Consider the following 22,329-nt stretch of genomic DNA (forward strand, 5'->3'; position numbering starts at 1 on the left):
TAATTTACTATATGTGGTGACTGATTTATTACAATGTGTCTTTTATTTTTGTAAGTACCATTAGATTCCATTAAATTATTCCATAATATTAAAGATAGTCTAGATGATACTCTTGTGCCATTAAAAACCCACTTTTCTGATTTCTATCTTTATATAAAAATATTTTCAATTGATATATTTTGTGGTTAAAAACTTTATCTTAATTATTGTTTTCAGAACCTTGAAAGATGGTCTACATCTTCAGAAATATGCTAATAGAAATTGGCACTAAATTGGCTTTTACATTCTGATCATAAGTGTGTCTAAACTTATGTTTGCTCTACTAAAGTAAACTTAAATCATCATTTTTTAAGAGAATGTATAATTTAGATTTTTACATTGAAGCATTATCGGTCAGCCACTTCATTATGGCTTTTGTGTCCTCCATTTTTTTTTTTTTTTTTAATATTTAAAAGAGCAGGTTTATTAGAGAAAGGGACAGAAGAGTAAAGGACTCTTGCATAGACACGAACAGGCAGAAAGAGCTGCCCTGAAAGGGACAGGTTTGCTCAGAGGCCTGCATGGCCACAGGTGAGAGGCCTTGAGGAGAGCTGCCTCTGCTGCGGGAGGTCAGTGAAGAAAAGGCCCGGCATGGAACAGGTCATGGGCAGGCAGGAGGCTGCTGCCCTGCAGAGGGAGAGAGTAGGTGAAAAGGAGCATGTGCATAGTCACAGGTGGGCAGAAGAACTGCAGCCCCTCATTTTTTTCTTTGCATTATACTTGTATAGGAGTCTTTTAAGTGATGGGAATTAAAGGACCAGACTGTAACACATAACTGTAACACATAACTGTAACACAAGTAGCCTTTCAGTCATTAATCTCTGGTGGTTTGCTAGGTCTTTCCTAATCTGATTTTTTTTTAACCTAGATGTAGTATTGCAAGAAAAAAGTTTTCTTTGGGCTTAAAATGGGAAAGTATATCAAATATCAGAGTTCACTGAGGCTTATACGTTAGTTCATTTTTCTTCTTCCGTCACTTGGAAGAAGTTCAAAGGAAAGGAAAAAGGAAATGAACACGTATAGAAAACTTGGTATGTCAGGAACATTCACGTCATACATTATCTTGTTAATTCTCACAATACCACCTTATGAGGTTCATGTTATTTTTATTATCTGTATTTTACAGATGAGAAAACTATAGTTTTGATGTTCAATAGCTATTAAATGAGAGCTGAGAATGAAACCCCAAAACATTTGACTTTTTGAAATGTTCTTACATTTGAAGAATAGCCAATGGGATGAAAATTGTGGCAGGTTTTTGTTTTGCTTGCCATACCAAAATACTAGAAACCGTGAGTTTTCTTTGTAGGAAGACTTTTTAGTAATTATGACGACCAAGTGTCACTTTTGGATTGCTGTTTAAGTGATGACTCTAAATATTACCTTTGGATATTAGTTGAGTCTAAAAGGATATAAAAATATTAATATGAAATGGCAGTTACTGAATGGAGAATATAGAACTAATTAATTTTGGTTCTGAATATATTAGGCTCTTAAATGAAAATATGGACTCAAATTCATCTTTATTATATGTAATGCTAGACCCAGTCTGTTAAATATAAGAATAATTATTTTCATTTAAAGTTTAAATCTATAATGCAGGGGATTTAATCAAAAAAAGCAAACTGTTTCCTCTCTTGAAATTTTATCATTATATTTGTCTATTAATACATCTTCTTTTTCCTTTTATATTATAAATGTGTTTACTGCCAGTTTATACTAGATATTTGTTGACATAACCCTAATAGAGTATTCTTAATCATCTAGCAACAGATCCTTTCTTAGACTATATGCACAAATGTTCCATACTTGTACAATCACATGTACCTGTGCACACTTTCATGGATCTACCATCCAGTAGTTTGCACTTGATCTTAGCCAAAAGGCCGAGAAGCGATAACCATCCAGTAGTTTGATGACCCTGAAACTTATGAATTTCTCTGCAGTTAAGGAGTATAAAGTCTGTAACTGCCATCAAATACAGATATGCTTCTATGTTATCTTAAATTGATTCATTCCTTTTTAATATATGTATGTCTTATTTCCCCTTGGTAGGATTATAAACTGCCAAAAAAGGAACTCTGTTAGGCTTTTTAAACCTGTATGCAGGATTGACAATTTTGTGTTAATTTTTCATTTTTCCTAGTTTAAGAGGTCAGATTATAATCCAGAATGGTAAAACAGATGAAGAGTTTTTATTTGCTCACCTCCTTTTTCATTTCTTAGAAGAGAAAGAATATGGGAATTGCGTATAATTAAAAAAAAATAGGGAAAGGGTACTTAGAGGGTCCTTTGAAAGGGTCCTTAGAGGTGTTCTTTTAAAATGTAGCATGCTTTGAATTTGCTAAAAGAATGGAGAATGTGGCATAATTTTGGAAATGCATAAAAAATTGAAAATGAGAACTTTATAAGATTACCTTTTAATTTAAGTATGTGATTTTCTGATATATCTTAATATTAGGACTCGCTGATTCTTGAGAAGAGTCAAAATTGGAGTTCTCAAAAAATGGACCATATTCTGATTTGCTGTGTTTGTCTTGGAGATAATAGCGAGGATGCTGATGAAATAATTCAGTGTGACAATTGTGGCATTACAGTTCATGAAGGTAATTTTTTTTCTTTCATCTTTTAGAAATGACTGCTTGATACTGCATTTAAATAAATAAAATCAGTTCTACTTAGTAGTATTCTATTCTACATTTTTTCTTCAATATTTTATCATGCTTCATTTGAAATAAGATTTTCTGAATCTTTGTGATAGTGTTAAAATACTTAAAATAGAAATTTTATTGTATGAAATTACATTTTTTTCTGATATTTTTCTTTATAGTAATGTTTAGTTTTTAAATGAATTTTAGAAATAGAAATAAGTTTAGTAGCATGTTATTCCAGTTAAAATGTATTATTAAAAGAATTATAGTCTAAGTCTACTGACACTATACAGTTGATTCCTTCATAGTAATAATTTTCTATATTGAACTTGAAAGGAGAATTTGTAGAGATCATATTTTAAAATCAGAAATAGGAGCTGCTGTAATATACTGAAAGTTTTTCCTAATTAAAATTTCAAGACTATTTTGTTTTTTGGTTTTTTAACTTAACAATTGTTTTTACATAAAATGTAGATTTCCAACTTAATAGAAAAGTTGTAAGAATAATATAAAGAATTCTCATAAACCTTTCACCTAGATTTCCCAAATGGTAACATTTTCCTACATTATGTCTCATTTTGTAGACAAAATGTCCTTTTTATCTTGCAGACTGTATTATGTCAATTCTAGCAAAATGAAATCCAGAGGCATGCATGATACTCATTTGTAATATCTATTTTAGCATCTTTAATCTAGAATATTTCTTGATCGCTTCTTGGCCTTTTGGCTAAGATCAATTGTAGATTATTTCTTGATGCCAAGATTTCATGCCATTAACTTTTTTGAAGAATATTGGGTGGTTCTTCTATATAATGTTCCTAATATGTCTTTTTCTTTTATTTTCTTGTGATTAGATTCAGGTTTTGTGCTTTGGTCTTGAATGCCACAGCAGTTATGTTGTGTTTTCATTATATCATGTTAGGAAGCTTAAAATGTATTTTTGTCCAGTTACTGGTGATACTACTTTGATCGCTTGGTTGAGACAATGTCTTCTAAATTTCTCTGGTAAAATGACTGTTTTTTTCTACTTATTTTTTAAATCAGGGCCATGACAATATTTACCACAAGACAATATTTATTTGCCCTTGCCCTTACCTGCCTTTTTGATAGTATAACCCTTCTCCTGAATAATTTTGGGAGTCTATTGTACTTGTGGACTATGTGGAGCCTGTGATTCTTTAGCCAATGCTGTTTTCATATGGAGCTGCCTGCATATGGAGCTGCCAAGCCCCCCTGTGAGAATGCCTCCTTATATTTTTATTCATCAGTTTATTTTTTCAGCAGTGTTTGTTGAGTACCTTTATGTACTAATCATTATGTAGGTCTTAATGATGTAAATAGAATGTACACATTTACTAATCTCATGGAGTTTAATGTCCTTAAGAGAGACATGCAATTAAAAAAAAAAAAAAGTTAGGTGATGGTCTGGACCATGGAGAAAAATAAAGTAGGAAAAGGAATACTGAGAATGCTATGGGTAGGTTGAAGTGGTTGGGCAGAAATTTGTATTTTTAAAGGGTGATAAGGGAAATCTTGACAGATAGGCAGTGATGGGAAGAAAGGGAGGGAGCAAACAATATGACTATTTGGAGAAAGCACTCCAGGAGAAAGGAGTATTAAGTATAAAGATCTTGAAGTAGGGAGAAACTTGGAGTGTTTGTGTAATGGCACAGAGGTTAGAGTTGCTGGAACTGAGTGAATGAGCTGGCTAATGGTGCAATTAGAGTTAGAGTTTTGTAGGTTGTAGTTCTTGACTTAGATTTTACTATGATGGATATGGAAAGATATAGATGACTTTTCAGGAGAGTATTTGTATGATTTGATTTATATGTTGGAAGGAACATTCTGACTGCTGGGTTGGGAGTAGGCTACAGTGGGTCTAACTAAGGTAGGAATCAGGGAATCCATTTAGGATACCATGGCAGTGATTCAGGAGAGGACTAAATTTAGAAGTAGATAGAAGCCTTTTGTTTGAATTGTCTGGAATTTAGGTAAGATGTTGGGTCTCAGATATAAATGTGCAACTCATCAGCCTGCAGATTTTATTTAAAGCTGAACTTGTTGTGTGTCCAGGAAGTTGTAAAGTGGACGAGATGGAGAACACTTAACCAGCGAGCTAGGAGAACAGTGGTAGTGAGTGCCCCAGAGGCCAAGTAAGGAAAATGTCTCAAAAAGGAAAATGAGTAATCTTGTTAAATACTGTCTTTAGAGTCAGATTCCTTAATGCAGTGGTAGACTACAGGTTTACTACCAGGCAACCCATCTCAGAGCTTATGGAAAAAAGGCTCACTGAAAAAAGGCTTACATCACATGGTTTATTAAAATCATGTGGATGTAAAATCCCTGAAGAGAAGCAACAGATGAAAATACAGGGTTAGTTAACACACTGAGGATAGGGTACAAGTTGGGTGGAATGACTACACTACCTGAATTCTGGGTTACACAGTGCTTGTATATCCTTCCTGTTTGCCTCTTTGGTCTTACCTGCTTGTGTGGTTATGAGGACTAGCGCCTTCATGGAAGATACCCTGGGACAAAGACACTTAACAGAGATCGAGGGACAAATATGCCTGGCCATAGCTTTAGTTCTTCAGTTTATCTGTGAAATAGCTATGGGTTCTATTTTTGTGTCTTAGACTGTTAGCACATGCAGCAAGAATAAATATCATTGATGGGTGACCAAATTAAGAATTTAGGATATTGCATTCTTCATTCATGTATATCCTGACCCTTCACTGTAGATGACTTAGTAACTAGATGACTCAAGATATTAAGATTTAGTAACTAGATAACTCAAGATATTAAGTATCTCTTGGTTCTTCTGTCCCTTTCTGTTTACTATATACATAGATTTACTTACTTTTTCTTTATACATAGCGTATATATACATAGCGTATATGTTTTATCTATGACTTTTTTTTTATAGCAGAGTTGAATATTACTGAACAGTACAAAAAACAATATACTTGTGGGTTTATCGTTGAAATTAGTAACATATGAGGGCCATTGATCTTTTTTGATTCTAGAGTGTTCAAGTGAGAATCAAGAATCAAGAGGGAAAAGATAGTGACTAAATGCAATCCCTGAAGAGTTTTTAAGTAAAGCATTGAGATGGGACTTTAGCTAATGGGAATGTAAACCTGCAACAAAGTTGTAGTCAAAATTGTTGGCCTGGACTGCATTCACTTCAAGACTTGACTGGGACTGGAGTACCTGCTTATAAGCGCACTCATAATTACTGGCAGGCTTAAGTTCTTTTGTGACTGTTGGCCAGAGATCTCAGTTCTGGACAACAGGAACCTCTGTATAGACTTCCCATGGTAGAACATCTGGCTTTAGAATGGCAGAAAGACAATTATATGAGAGAGCTAGTGTCTTTTGTAAACTAGTTTTGAAGTATATGCTGTCATTGCCTTATTCCATTGTTCACACATACCAACCCTGCTGAAATGTTGGAGGGGCTATTTCAAGAGTGTTAGTACCAGGAAGCACTCATCACTAGGGGGTTATCCTAGAAGCTGCCTACCATCCATGCAGAGATTATATAGTCTACTTGTGGAAGTGAACAGTAGAAAGGAAGAGTTGACAATTGATATAAGGAGAGCGAGGGGGAACAATTGCTGGAACAACTTTTCCTTAAACATTTAATGGTTAAACATGATATCTTAATTGTTTTATTTTAGAAAAAACTGTCCATCTTAATATAATACATGAGTATTAAATAAAATGTGTAAAACATAGAACAGAGAGTCCAAATATTCTAACAACCTTGGTTAGTGTTTTTGACATATTTGTCTTCATTCTTTTCTGTTTTAAAAAGTATGCTTATTCTTAAGTAATCATAATTAGGAAGGCTTTTAAGTTGAGATTTTGCTAAAAGATAGTACTCCTACTGGTGTTTATTAAAAGTATAGCTGTTTGCTTTTCAGAACACTCACTTCATCTGAATGTAAATAGATCTCCTTTTTTGAAATCCAAAGGTTAGAACTTGTCACTTTGTATAAACACCTTTGTGACAAGATCTTGTGACTGATTTGTTATAGGCGGGTACCCCTCACTTGATGTCAGATATCTATATATTTTTTAAAGATTTATTCATTCATTCATTCATTCATTTATTTATTTATTTATTTATGCATACAAGAGCTGGGGCACAGGCCAGCGATGCAGGGTGTGAGAGGATCCAGGAGACAGAGTGGGGAACAGAACAGGCAGACTGAAATACACTGCTGAGGGGAGCAGCGAGCGAGACAGGAGAGGTCTGCTGCGCCATGTGGGTTGCTTCCTGGCTGGCCGGGGATCAAACTCGTGCTGCAGAGGCTGCAGATTGCTTCATAGTGCAGCGCTTAACCCCCCTTGTGCCACCAGGAGGTCCCGATGTCAGTTATATTGATGTACTCTGCACTGTGTCTGAAGAACAGTGTCAGATACGTCATAGTACATGACAGCATTACTTGGTGTACTTGTCAGTAGTAACTCTTAGGTTTAGTTGCTATTCATTAAGTTAAGATAGGGCTATTGCGAACTGTTTCTCTCCCCCCCACCCACCCCAGTTGTTTATTTTTCGGTTTACTAATTACCCTGGCCCCTTGTAATTTTTATTTCTTACTATGCAAAAATATATCCTCATGAGCATTACTGGATTGTGAAGTTACGTTCAAGTTACAGTCGTTGGGACTTTATAAGTTAGTGGGCACCTTGACTTTTATGTTTTAGGATGTATTTGTGACAGGTGTCATGCATGCTCTCGGTTCTTTTTAATTAATAATACTCTTGTTAAAATCTTTTTTAAAGTGAAAATTGTAATCATAGATCTAGTGATAGAACATTAAGCACAGAAAGATTGTTTAAAATTTTTAAATGATAACTTTTGCGTTCCTACTTTTTCCTTTTGTATACTGAGAAATAATTAGGATAAATATATTTAGTAGATGAAGTAACTCATGGATGTAATTTGTCCAAAGTCACATAGTTAGAAAGAAAACTGGTTTGGATTATTCATGACCTTGTATAATTCAAAACAATTGAAAGCACTTTTTATATTATTTTTCTTAAAATGTGATACCTGTATGTTGCATGTGTTACTCAGAAGTTGATACTATTTAGATGCCTCTAAAAACTTATTTCTATGTTTATCTATTTGAAAACATGAAAATTCCATATGAGATGGATTTTATGTTTCAATTTTTTATTTTATATGTTTGTCATTATGAAAAGTGGCAGGTGAAAGTGGCAAGTAAAGAATTCTGTAAAGTTTTAGTGGTCGTCATTTTTCATGGCCAGTGAAGTTGAAAAAGACATACATTTGCCGGTTTTCTTGGAGCTGACATGATACCAGTCTTCTAGGTTACAAAGTAAGAATTTCCTAGGAGAGACTTTCAAAAATCATATATTTTTTCTTTCTTTTTTTTTTAAATCATTTTGAGGTTGATTGTAGGTGGCTTAATGTCCATGCAAATGTTTTTATTTTATATTGTATATTCTTTTAAAAAAGAGAATGAAATTTTGCTTTATTTTAAAAAGGTGAACTGCTGTGATCTACCTTGATTTTGGTGAATGAAATGAATAAAATGGATAGACCCTTGGATATTTCATTGTCATGGTAATTGCCTACTTTGTATGACTACAGACTAAAGAATTTGCTTCAAAGGAACATTATCTTATAAAGAAAATAGATTTTTTTTCTTGTATTGCATAACCCTCTGAGAAAACAGATTGACAATGTTTTATTTTTTTCTTTGAATACTGTATCTTGTTTACTGTTGCCATCACTGAAAAATTTTCCTTTATTGGTGACTTCAAGTTGCTCCAAAGAAGAAAATTGAATTTCCTTTCATTTCATGATTTGTCATTTTTAAAATGTCTATCTAAGCTGAGGTGATGAAGATGATAATTACCAACCACAATTTAACAATATTAGAAAAACCATGGACATTAATCTCTTTGTTCATATTGTACTCTATACTCTTCTAAAAAATTTTTCTTTGGCACTCTTTTATCTGATTTTTTAGATTATTTTGGGTTTCACTGTCATAAAACCTTTCTATAGCATAAGGATGACAATGATTACGGGATTTGCTTGAAGCATCTTATGTAAGTCATAATAGCAAGCCAGTTTTTAGTTTTCTGCATACTAAGCTATTGGCTATAGGTACTGCGTGTAAACATTGTGTAAATAAAATACTTTCACTTCACTGTTGATATATTAATTACATCCAGTAAATTGATGTTAGGTACTTTAAAGTTATCTACCCATTGCTTATGGTTCTTTTTTTCTTTCTGGGTGATATGACTAAGTATGTTTATTTATATATTTATTTATTTTAATTTGGGTATCTTTGGTGGTTAGAAGATGTCACTCTCCAATTTAGGCCCCTGTTTTCTGCTTAGTGTGTAACGGGTTCAGATAATCACCTGATCCTACATTATATGCATCTTGTGAATGCATATATGCTTAAATAGTTTTGCTAAAAGATGTTTTATCGTGAGGAAAGTGTCTTCCTTTCTAGAAGAAGAGAAATTATATGTTCTAAAGTTGGTGTATGTTCAGCACAATTAGGAAAAAGAAAACTACTTAGTAATGATTATTATAGTCATTAGAGAAGTGCTTGTTATTGTTAACCATAGATCATCATTTTTTTTTTTTTTTCAGTAGTCTGGGTGAAATTATCTTTCAATTTTTCAGTTCCTCTTTATCAGATTCCTTGTCTATCAGTACTTTGTTGGTGCTAGTACATTCTTCTTTGTATCTTTTTACTGAGAAAGAATTATTCATGGTAATGGATATGACATTTTGTAGTGTGTCTAGTTGGGAACCTTTTCATAGGCAAAATTGAGTTTCAAATTTCAATGATTAGATACTGGTCTTACCAAGATGTTGACAGTGATTCCTGCATAAATTTCTGGGTGGGGTACCTTCCTGGTGGCATAGGGGTTAAAGGCACTGCTATCAGGCTGTTGCCAGACACTGCAGCATGGGTTCTATCCCCAGCAAGGGAGGTCAGCCACATGGCACAGCGGACCTCTCCTGTCTTGCCTGCTGCTACCTGCAGTGTTTTTCAGTCAGTCCATCTGTTCTGTTCCCCACTCTGTCTCTGGTGAATCCTCTCACCCCCTCACCCAGTTCTTGTATGCATAAATAAATAAATCTTTTTTAAAAATTTATATAATCTTTTAATCTCAAAATCAAGGAAAATCTTTGATTTTATAAGAATTCTAGTGAGATCTGGAAAACCAAATAACTTTCAATACAATTTGTAATTCCAGATATGCATTTTTGAGTAAATAAGGACATTTTTGATTTTGATAATTGGAGGGTTTTTGAAATATAATATGTTCTACTCCAAAATGTAAGGTATTGTTAATATATCTTCTTTGTTCAATACACTTTGAGTATCTTTAAGCGTCATATTATCTGCTTAAAAAATTTAGCTCCTCAGAGTATTGTTATTAGTGAATGAGAAGAAGAAAAATAATCTCCTGTTTGTATTCATTTCAGTTATAGGTAAAGTTTAATATAAGAGAGAAGAATTAAATTTGTTTAAAAAGATCAAATACTTCATAGCTAGAGTTTGGCTGTTATGAACGGGACACACCTGGTCTAATCCTAGTCTGAACTATTGAAATATTCTTTTTTTTTTTTTTTAAAGATTTATTTATTTATGCAAGCACTGGATACAGTCAGAAGTGCGGGAGGGTGAGAGAATTCACCAGAGCCAGAGCAGGGAGCAGAGCAGGCAGAAGGACCGAAGCACACTGCTGAGGGGAGCAGCGGGCAGCAGGGGAGGTCTGCGCGCCATGTGGGACCCTCCTCCGGTGGCCGGGGAGCAGCCAGGGATCAAACTGGCGCTGCGTAGGCTGCGGGGAACCTCGCAACCCAGCGCTCAACCGCTGCGCCACCGGGGAGGCCCCTATTGAAATATTCTTAAGAGTTAGTTTAGAGTTGAGGAAAGGAAATTAGTCCTTTCACTTTGTTACATGTAAGTTTTCAATAATTAAGTCAAGTTGGAGTTTTAAGGATTTGTTTTTTGGTGAGGGGGGAATGCGCCACAGGGTGATGACTTCAAAATAATGGGCTCTGATTGGGCAGCTACACATTTGAGTTCTTTCCATTTGACAGAATTTAACTGGTAAAATTAAACTTGAGTTCATGAGCTCAAAAAAAAAAAAAAGTTTACGTGTGTTTCTGTGCATTCCTTTTACTTATACTTACTTTGCATTTGGTTGTATGAGTTTGTTTTAATCTGCCTCCAAAATTAGATCAGAGGTTTTTTTTTTTAAGTTTTTAATGTTGGTTTTGCATGAACATGATCTTACAGATATATTTAAGTGACTAATACAAAGGGAGTTCAATAAATATTACTAATCAATAATTCTTAGACTAAATTTGCTTTCTTTTTAATGAAAACTCGTATTTTTAATAAAAAATTTTGAAACTATAATTTTTCCCTTCCTGTAATGCTTTTCCAGTAAGTCTAAACTGATTTAAGAAAGTAATTAATTTCATTGTTTATATACAAAAGTCATTTCATAAAATGATTTCATTTCTGAAATAAACCATTAATTTTTCAGAATACTTCCCTTTTGTGATTTTAAAAATGTGAGTTTAAAAAATAACTTCTATTTTTTATTTTTTACTTTTTTAGGTTGCTATGGGGTTGATGGAGAAAGTGACTCTATTATGAGTTCAGCTTCTGAAAACTCCACTGAACCTTGGTTTTGTGATGCCTGTAAATGTGGTGTTTCCCCTAGCTGTGAACTATGTCCCAATCAGGATGGAATTTTTAAGGAGACAGATGCTGGAAGGTTGGTATTATAATTATTTTGTGTTAATAATTTTTGTGTTAATTATTTTGTGTTAATAGTATGTCTGCTTCTAACTGTTCTTCTATCTGTAATTTTCTGAATTGTACACTTATGATTGCTTCATTGTATGTCTTCCTGGCAATGAGAAACTGGGCAGTAGGCTATATAGAACTGGGTGAGGAGGAGAAAAGACCATTTGCTGAGTATTTGCATTTGCCTTTAATCCATCAATGATCCTATCATGAGAGAGATAATAAAGCTTCCCATTTTATAGGTATAGTACCTGAGGCTTAGACCATTGTCATTTTAATTTGATCAGGGCCACAAAGTGGAAAATAGTCAAATTTGAACCCAGATCTATCTACTTAAAAGAGTTTGTCTAAAGTGACAGAACCCATACATAATTTAAAAAGGGGAGATTTAATTTAAAGAATTGTAAAGCTGTGATAAAGAGTAACAATAAGATATTAAAGAATCCTAAAGAATACCCTGGGGTAGAGAGAGTATCTAGGGGATGACAAAATTGGAAGGATGACCCCTTCCTTCAGACTGGGTTTTAGATCTTTTTAAAGAAGGTATAGTTGCAATGTTCTGGATGTCATAGAGGATGCCTGGGCTGGACTTGGTTTGCAGTTCTTGGCAAGGAGGTGACTGGGCACAGGTTGCAGAGAGAGGCTGGAGTAAGTGGTGTCTGTGTTGAGAGGACCACACAAGAGTCATCTCCAGGTTGGGCCTATGTGGTTACTGTGAGACAGTGCATGTGAGTGCATGTGGCTGGTGCAAAGCAGTGGCTTGCCCAAGACCTCTTGATAACATACTGAGGAGAAATGCTGAGGGGATATTATTCATTACTGCAGAGCAGATATTGAAGGGTGAATTTGGAGCTGATAGACAATAAATTGGGAACTGTCACAAAGATCTTATTACCAATACTATTCTACTTACTTACTACATTCCCATGTATCTCTATTAACAAGTTTGCAGTTGACATCTTTCATGGCTTCGCAGCAGACTACTATCTGGGATTGGTAACTGAAATACAAGAGTAGTTCCTAATCTTTTTATGTGTCCTGGATCTCTTCCTTCAGCTCTATATGAGAGGGGGTGCCCAATTTAAAACTATTTTTTTTTTTTTAAAGATTTTTTTTTTTTTTTAATAGAGGCATGTTTTTATTTCTTTATTTGTTTGCTTGTTTGTTTTGTTTATACATGCACTGGGTACAGTCAGAAGCGCGGGAGGGTGAGAGAATTCACCAGAGCCAGAGTGGGGAGCAGAACAGGCAGAAGGACCGAAGTACACTGCTGAGGGGAGCAGCGGGCAGCAGGAGAGGTCGGCGCACCATGTGGGACCCTCCTCCGGTGGCCGGGGAGCAGCCGGGGATTGAACCGGCGCCGCAGAGGCCGCGGGCAGCTTCGCAACCCAGCGCTCTACCGCTGCGCCACCGGGGAGGCCCAATTTAAAACTATTTAATGTTTAAATAAGAACAAGAAAACAACTTATACAAAGTAATAGTATCATTTCTCATATTTTGACATAGAATGGGGTAGAATATGTTTATCTCAAAAAAAGATGATGCTTTTAAATTTAATAAATTTTAATTTAAAGTAAAAAGAAATTTTCCTTATTTTTGCTTCAAAAGATAGACAGTCTTTTGAGAAATGTTGCCATACAAGATTGTTGGTATAGCATAGTCTCTACCCTGTGTGTGTTGATATCTAGAAAAAAATGACAAAAATCTTACCTCTTTTTCATTGCCAATCCCCTAAATGAACTAATTATCCTTTATCACAAATGATTTGATATACTGACATGAATCTTGTCTGTATCATAGATATGAGTATTATTTTATATTTTAACTGACTTTAACCTAAATTAGGAAATTTAGGAAAGCATTAAAAGTGTATTGTCAAGTTAACTGCCCATACTTGGATTCTAGTAGACTCTTTACTAACTGGGGTTTTAGATAAGTAATTTAACCTTTCTATATTTCAGTTTCTATATTTTGCTTAACCTTTCTATATCTCAGTTTCTATATCTAAGTACTTTTGAGAGGAATTATGAGTGATTCAGTTAATACAGTTTTTGGAACATATTAAGTTAAGTAAATAAACTTTGCTCCTGCTACTGCTACTACTACTACTTTCTTATTACCAATACTATTCCACTTAAGGTAATCATGGAGTACTAGCTTTATAAATTCTTTCTGGTAAATCTTCTGTCCTGAGTATTGAAATTATGGTGACAAATTGTGTTGCATAAGTTAGGCAACTTTGGAAAACATAGACCTTCTTTTTAGGAAAGAGAATTTGTTTTACCTTCTTTCTTGATATTAACTTGAGAATGCTGTTGGAAAACTATAAAAGTAGCTTTCTCTTCATGATTTGATAATCCATAAAATAGCTAGTAGAGTTTTCTCAATGAAGAGAAGGAAGATCTCTAACCATGTAAGTTTACTGAGAGACACTTGTATTGACTCCTATGACTTATATATGTAGTCATTTTCTTCAGTGGTGTAGCCTGGACTTCTGTCACATTGACTGATTAGACTTCTTCCCCTCAGTTTCTGAGAGGAGCTTAAAATTTTACACAGAAAAGTTGTGACTTTATGTGAGAAAACCATCAGGTATATTCTTGTGTTTAAATTTCTATTTCATTTCTTAGGGACAATATTTTATTCTATATTAAGTAGCCTTACAAAACGTAATTATGGGAAAGATAGTTTGCCAGGCACTATGTTGCAAGCTCTTCACATACGTCATAGTTTGCAAACTCCCTACATGGTGCTCTGTTTCTAGTACACACTTAATTAGTAACTTTAGGAATAAATGAAGACGTGAAAATAACATATTAGAAGTGAGTTTGTCATATATTGTAAAGACACTACATGTACATGGCATATCAAAACTAAATTTGATTCCCATTTTGAAATGAGTCTGTATTTCTACTTAAAGAATTATCTTTCTGCTTAGTTTGTTAACATATGTGAATTTAAAAGACTCCACTAATAGTTTCTATGCTAGAATGACAATTGTGACTAATTTTTCGTGAATTCACGTGTGCTTGTTTTCTGCTCCTTTCCTCAATCAATATTTGTCATCAGCTCCAAGCAAAATGGGTGGTCAAGTAACAAGGAATATTGTTCCTTTTAAATATGAGCAACTAGAAACACCAAAAACTATCTATAATAGCTATAAAGAAAAGACCAAAATTGTCTCAACTGTTTGATATGTATTTTAATAAAGACTCCAGTTGGCATCCTCACATGAGTGGTTTGGGAAAATGATAACACTTGTGTGACAATCACATTGAAATGGCAGTTTAAATCTGCAGAACTTGTGTGACTTGTACTGAAACATTTTAAGAAGGTCAGTATGAAGCAAGCAGCCAGCTGTTGAGTTTATCAAAGATAAACTCCTACAGAGTACAGCAGCATTTAATACACCAGTGGAGCATGAAAAACCTGCGTAAATTAAATTGAGAAAGCAGCTGCTTGTTAAAGATGTGTATCTTTATATTGAACTCAACAGGATGCTTTGGTAATGTTGGATTAAAACATTTTATCAAGACTATCTCAAAACCTTGTATTTTCTTCCCTATAAAAAAGGTAATTTTTATGGATTTATAGCTATTTTTCTTAGTAACTATAAAATGATTCTTAGTCTTTAAAATTCATAGTGCATCACAAAACAGAGCCATGTAGCAATCATAGCCTCTTAAACTGATAAAGCAGAATTTGTTGTTAATATAATCAGAAGGTTAAGGCAGATTAGCTATCTTATCTTTACCCTTTCTTCATTTTTAAAATTTCAAATCCAGTGATCGCATGTTTTATTTGGTTATTTATTTGGTTATTTCAAAATTCTGATATTGAAAATTTAGAATTTGATCATTTTCCTCTTGTACCCAGAATATCCTTGAACTCTAACCACCAGCTCACACTCCACCCTCACACTCCACCCTCACCCACTTAGCTTGGGTATTTTCTATTGAATTCTATGCACGTTTTATTTGGAGATATATATATATCTATATTATATATATATTTCCCCTTAAGGATTATCCAACAGCTTTTAGTAAAAAGTAACAACAGTGTTCAGTATTCTTGAGTGTCTTGACTTATGAGATCTGACCATAGAATTCTTACAGTAGTTATTTGAGATGGTACATATTTTATTTTCTATATGGCATTATATGAAAGAGTTTGAAAGCAAAATTCTATGTTCTGTTTTTATAGATGGGTTCACATTGTTTGTGCCCTATATGTTCCTGGAGTAGCATTTGGAGATATTGACAAGTTACGACCAGTAACACTAACAGAAATGAACTATTCCAAATATGGTGCCAAGGTGAGACAAAGTATTTTTGATTGTTTAAAAGAAAAAGTTTTTAGTTGTTAGTTTACATAACTTTTCAATATCATTGTTGACTATAGAAATATTTACTAGTAACCATGCCATTTGTAGGGCAGTTAGTGCTAAAGCACTTATTAATAGTAATTTACATAGAAAATCAATAAAGTATAATTTCTTTCATGTATGTTTAACACTGCCTAGTGCTTAGTGAGTTCTCAGACCAAATCATTATTTTTATCCAGTTGGATCAAATACAAACCTAATTTCTTTTTTTTTTTTTTAAATCTTTTTTTTTCTTTTTTTTTATAGAGGCATGTTTATTTATTTATTTGTTTTGTTTGTTTGTTCTGTTTACACATGCACTGGGTACAGTCAGAAGCGCGGGAGGGTGAGAGAATTCACCAGAGCCAGAGCGGGGAGCAGAGCATACAAACCTAATTTCTGACTTTGCATTTGGAATTTATCAAAATTATAAAAAGAGTACAAGAAGCACTCATTATTTTACTCAAATTTCAAAGATTGGTTATATATTTAGGACTACATGATTTGCGTAGGAAATAATTCTCAGCTTTGATATTTTATGAAATGCTTTATATGATTTAGCTTTAGGATTATAGGTAATAAAATGCCCACTTATTAAACTTAGGTATATCACTATATAAACATCTTTGGAATACTAGAACAAATTAGCTACTGGTAGATTTTTCTTTTCATTACTGGCTACTGGGAAATTGGGAAGGGTTACCTTTAAATAACATCAGTACCATTAAATGTGGGTTAGAGTAATCATAGAATGTTGGAAAAAATTCTGATATTGAAAATTTAGAATTTGATCATTTTCCTCTTATACCCAGAATATCCTTGAGCTCTAACCACTAGCCCCATATCTTACCCTCCACCCTTACTTAAGTACTTTCAAGCTTTAGCTTGGGTATTTTCTGTTGTACTATATGCAGCTTCTCTCTCCAGAATTAGCTAAATCCCTTAAGGAGAAAATCAGGTCCAAGCACTCACTCACCTTTCTGGTACTCAAATAATTCTGGACTATCTTGTTACCTCTCTAATACCATTACAGGGTAGTTTAAAAAAAAAAAAAAATGTCCACAGTTTCTGGTGGCATTAATACAAATTATCTGGCTCACTTATTGGAAAATGAAAGTTCTGCTTTTCCATAGCATCTTCATAATTCACAAGCACAGAACCTAGAAAGAAACTAACAAGTCATTTTCAGTAGGCCCATACTATCACCATAAAGTGAAAGAAAACTAATCCGATATTACTACTACATGTAACTAAAGCCTACAGTGACCTTTAGATAGAAAAGTTATTAAATGTGCAGTTGTCAGCTAACTTTTTTTTATTATCCTCTGCTTTTGTTTTGAACTATTATTGGGAAATTGAGTAAAAAATTATGTACTCATTAGTTTTATCTGCAAAATCAAACACAGCATTATGAATTATAATTAGGACAGCTCTTATAGACCACATTGTCTGCCTGTTTCCTACTTCTGATTACTTTTTCCCTTGTGTTCTCAGTTGCTCAGTATTCTAACATTTTAAATAATTCAGATAATTAAAGATTCTGTTTTATTTATTAAATCTTTCTGTTGTCTTATAAGACTATTGTTAGGAAATTTTTCCTTGTTGTCAAGCTGAAATCCCTTGCTCAGTTTCATCATATTATAGAAAATTAGGGAGTTATCCTAAACAATTTCAGTACTTTATATCATACACAGCTACTGTTATTGGGAAAAGACTCTGAATGAAGCAGTAGGGTATTAGGATTTGGGAGTATTTTCATACCTGTATTCAGAGTCCTGTTTCTGTTTTCATTCATTGCTGATATATCAGTCTGGTGCTATCTACTCAGTAGGAAGTCACTGTTATGTATTAAAACAACATATTACTGTCTACTGAAACTTTATATTTTCCTCTTCATAGGTTTCCCTCATATTTAATTTACTTAGAATACATTTACTAAACAGTTTTTCCTTTTAATTGTCACTGGCCATATTTACGTTTTTAGCAAGTTTTTTCTTAATACCAGTGCAGTTTATATTTTTGAGACTAGGTTTTTTGTTTTTTTTTTCTTCTCTATGGTTAAGATAGGTAAAAGGATTGAAAAAATAAAGCTTTATGGGGGAGGTGTTGGTGTAATTTCAGCAGTTTATACTTTCGATTTTACAGTTTTTTTCCTTTGTAGACAGAGGCATATAAATAATTGGCTAAGTTATGTATCACTACTAATGTCACCAAATTGATTACTTAAGTTTACTTTTCATTCTTTTAAATGTATTGCAAAACTGCATGATTTCTTTTGTTGTAAAACTTAATTGTTTTGGTGAATTTTCTCTGATTATTTCCATTTTTTTCCTCCAAGCAGTATTTTATTATTCAAGTAAGTGTAGCTGAAAGGCTAAGAACATGGAGTTTAAATTAAGATTACTTAACCTAGTTTGAAGACTGACTGCTAATTTTTTGTGTTATTTTGAGCAAATTTCTTAACCTGTCTTCACTTCAATTTTCTCATGTATAAAATGGGGAAAGTTGTAGTACCTTTTACATCTATTTGTGTAGTATAGTGGCAAATAATTACATATGTAAATATGTAAAGTGATTAGACTAATGTGTGGCATATCATACCCCTTAAGTAGTAATAGTAATTATTATTTTTATTATATTAGTGGAATTTCAGTTTCCTGGAACTGTATTTTTTTTTTATATGAACTCTTGGCTTGTCTATAATTTCTCTTTATACTAACATACTGTTGGCTCACTATTTGTACTTGTTGGATGCTTTGTATGAGAATGCAGTAGTCATTGTTTTGGAAATATCTTTACTCTTCAGTTTTCTTGCTATCCCATTGTAGGAGTGTAGCTTCTGTGAAGACCCCCGTTTTGCTAGAACTGGAGTTTGCATTAGCTGTGATGCAGGGATGTGCAGAGCTTATTTCCATGTGACCTGCGCCCAGAAGGAAGGTCTGCTTTCAGAAGCAGCAGCAGAAGAGGTAGGTTTATTTAAATCCACAGTTGATGAATTTCAAAAGAGTTCTCATGACTCTGTGTGACTTGCAACAATTATGTATCATAAAAGGAATTTACAAGTTTATTCTTAATGTCTTTATCTGGATCTCTGGTCTGAAACTTGTTTATAAGAGTAAACAATATATATTAACTTTTCAGTCTGAAATCTAGTCAGAGATTTGAAAAACATGTTAAAATTTTTATAACGAGACCTGACAGATAAGTGAAACATAATCCAAGGTGTTTTAAAGTATTAAGATGTCAGCATATTTTAAATGGAAATATGAAATTGTATTTGGATAGCTTTGCTGTTTCCTCCTAAATAAGTCATCACCCTGTCTTCAGTATATGTATTTCTGTATCTTTACAATTATTTTTAATTCTATACTTTTCCTTCCAGGTTTATTGACTGTAGATTAAACAATTAGCTTTTTTCAAAGTATATTTTGGAGACTCCTTAATATTCTTTAAAGACGTTTGTGAAGTTAAAATCATCTTCATATGAAAATGACATACATTTTTTACTCTTAGGTCTCTCACAACTAGCAGTAGAGATTTCAAGATATTATATATAATGATATCACATACTGACTGTGGAAGTGGTGTAGAGAATCCAGCTTTTCTTTTCATATCAGCTCTCTAGACATTAAAGAGATTTGCAGAAATGTAAAGTAGTGCCACTGCTGTCACTGTTTTTGTTTGTAAATTACAGTGTTTTTCATAAAAGTGTTATTTAACATGTTCTGGCTTATTGTTATTTTAAAATAAATGAATGGATGCTTTTAAAATTCCTCAATTTTAACTTCTAAATGTTAACTATCTACGGATTTAGTACATATAAGTCGTAGGGTCTTCCCTCTAATTTTTTAAGAATGTCAAAGGAGTCCTAAGACCAAGTTGATTCTGTTGTAAACTTTTATGTAGGCAGGGGATTGAGTGTTTGCTTGGTAATTCTTGTTTTATATTTATGATAGATATGTATTACTGTCTATCCCTCCTCTTGTTATGTTCCTTTTTATTTGGTCAGTTTTCTGTTTTATATTAATATATGTATTATATTGGGCTTTTATCCCATTTGTTTCATAGACAGGAAATAAAGAAGATAATCTGATGAACAATTGTTGAACAAATTTGAGGATATTTTTTATGAATATATGGGCCTATAGCAGTTATATTTTGGATACAGATATCTGTTTTTGTGTGAGTCTCTGATGAGTTGTACTTTGATGAGTGATACTAGATTAAACACTGAGCATTTTCACAACTATTAGGCAGACATAGAGATAAAATTACATAATAGTATCATTTGGATATTATTATCCAAACCAAGATTAGTCTTGGTTATAATACAAAATGGTATGTAGAAGTTCAAACAGGCAATGCAAATGAGACTTAGACCAGATACATTCCAGGTGAGTACCTGTATCAGGCAACCCATAGGTTAAGGTTATTAATCTACTTCTAGAGATCTTTGAGCTATACCATCAGGAAAGTTTCTTTGTAGCCTGTTCTTTTAGAACTTCTTAAGTTTGCTTTTCATGTTATGGTAGATTGTATAGCACCATCCTCTGTTAGTTTTGACAGTAGCAAGTTAATGAAAATGTATGGGTACCTAAGTTTGGGATGTGGAGTCTCATGGAATCTGTAGTGACTTAAGAGAGTGCACCCCTCCCTGCCAAGACATTAAAATGGAAATGAAATCAAGCACACTATTTTACTATATAAATAGGTTGCTGTCTGTGGTTCTATATCTGTATCTGTGATGTAATCTGGGGATATTTATAGGGCAAGGTGAAATAAATCAGGAAGTAGAAACAGCCTGAGGTTTTTTTCTTGCCTTGCTGCCTCCAGGAATTCAGGATGCTGGAATAGTAAGATGTGACTTTTCTCCCCATTAACTGCCTTGCTAGGTTTACTCTTTTTTTGGGGAAATTATTTGAAGCATATTACATATGTTTCTGGTTTCCTGTTATAAACACTTACAGAATTGGAAAATTATAAAGATTTCGGAACACTATTTTAAAACCTAAGTATTTGTGTGGATCAGTATCAGTGAGATTAACCCTTGACAGTAATCATTCTGTTAAAATGAAGTTTTGGATATTTCTCATGGTTGAACATCTATAGATTAAGATTCATGTAATGTAATAATATATTTAATTTTAAATTTTTAAAATTTTAATTTTAAAACAGACCTATTTGTGTTTCTTCTGTTTCAGTTTTATAAAGCCTTTAGAATTTTTTTCTTTTTTAACTGGTTTATTAAGTTGGATTTCCTCTTGATGGCTGTTTCTTATATAGACAATAAAATAAAAGTTGAAAAAGAGAATGTGTACCTCAGTTCATCCAATTATATCATACAACTTACTATATTTTTCATGATGTTTTATACCTTTCTGACATGGTACTATATCTTATGGGTGAGAATCCATTTGAAATTTTCTTTTTAATCCACTTTGTGAAAATTCCAGGTTATTTAGAATTAAAATCATGCAATAATATATCTTACTATAACTGAGCTATAGCAGAGGCTTATTTATGTTTCATATCATACAGCCTTAAGGCTACTTATATTCCATCTGAATCACAGAAATATCTTTGAAACAATATGATTATTTATAGATGAAATTGATATTTTCCCACAGCCTTTGACTTAATGGACTGAGATGATTAGTGGATACATTTCAAGGCTTCAAACTGATTTTTAACTATTGAGTTGATGCCCTTATATAGTTAGGAAAGCCAGGATTGATAAGAAAGGACTCTTGGTGGGTCAGATAATTTAAAATGAATTCATCAAGAAGTTACATTGCTGGGGGAGGGTCACTTCTATCAGTCAACTTTTATTTGATTCGCTATTTAGCATTTAAGGCCCCTTTTTTTGGGAGGGGAGATAAGATTTCAGAAAAGAATTCTCGAGTAAAGTTTTCAAACCATCATTTTTGTGTTGTAATGTTTTGCAAGTTTAATTACTCACTATTCTTGTTTTGATTTTTCTATTTAAAGAAATTACCTAAGGATATACTAATAGCACACTTCTGGTATTGGAGCATCTATTCATACATGTGTTTCTTAGGTCTTTGGTTTCTGTAAGGTGATGTTCATTGCTACCACAGATTAATTGACTATGCATATGTTAAAGCATATGTTAGCAAATAGGTCAGTTTCACTTTGGTACTTCTCTAAGGCTATAATCTTGTTTAACCATTATTTGAAGTTCAACTATAAGAATATGATTTATTTATTTGGAGTATATGCAGAACATCCATTCCTCTAAACATTTTATAGTCATACTATTTGACACTTAAGTATCTGGACTAATTATTTTGATTCTTACAGCTGTTCCTTTTGTATTAATTAGGAATGCTCATCAGCACATTTTTCAGTAAATTACATAGTGTTCTTTTTCTCAGTTCTTAATGCTATGTATGTCTGTGTGTTTGCTGATTAAAGAATT

General features: G+C 33.2%; 1 protein-coding gene across 1 annotated transcript in view; it reads left to right on the plus strand.

Annotated features, from left to right (window-relative positions):
* Positions 1-22,329, plus strand: part of PHF14 (PHD finger protein 14) — a gene marked incomplete at both ends in the record, with an annotated part of 164,381 nt that overhangs the window by 13,579 nt on the left and 128,473 nt on the right. The window contains 4 exons of the mRNA XM_084230926.1: positions 2,501-2,645; positions 11,336-11,495; positions 15,731-15,842; positions 18,719-18,856. Of these exons, the coding sequence (XP_084087052.1) occupies positions 2,501-2,645; positions 11,336-11,495; positions 15,731-15,842; positions 18,719-18,856 (555 nt within the window). The remainder of the gene's footprint in view (positions 1-2,500; positions 2,646-11,335; positions 11,496-15,730; positions 15,843-18,718; positions 18,857-22,329) is intronic.

Source organism: Talpa europaea (assembly GCF_964194135.1).
Source record: "Talpa europaea genome assembly, chromosome: 3".
NCBI classification, from domain to species: Eukaryota; Metazoa; Chordata; class Mammalia; order Eulipotyphla; family Talpidae; genus Talpa; species Talpa europaea.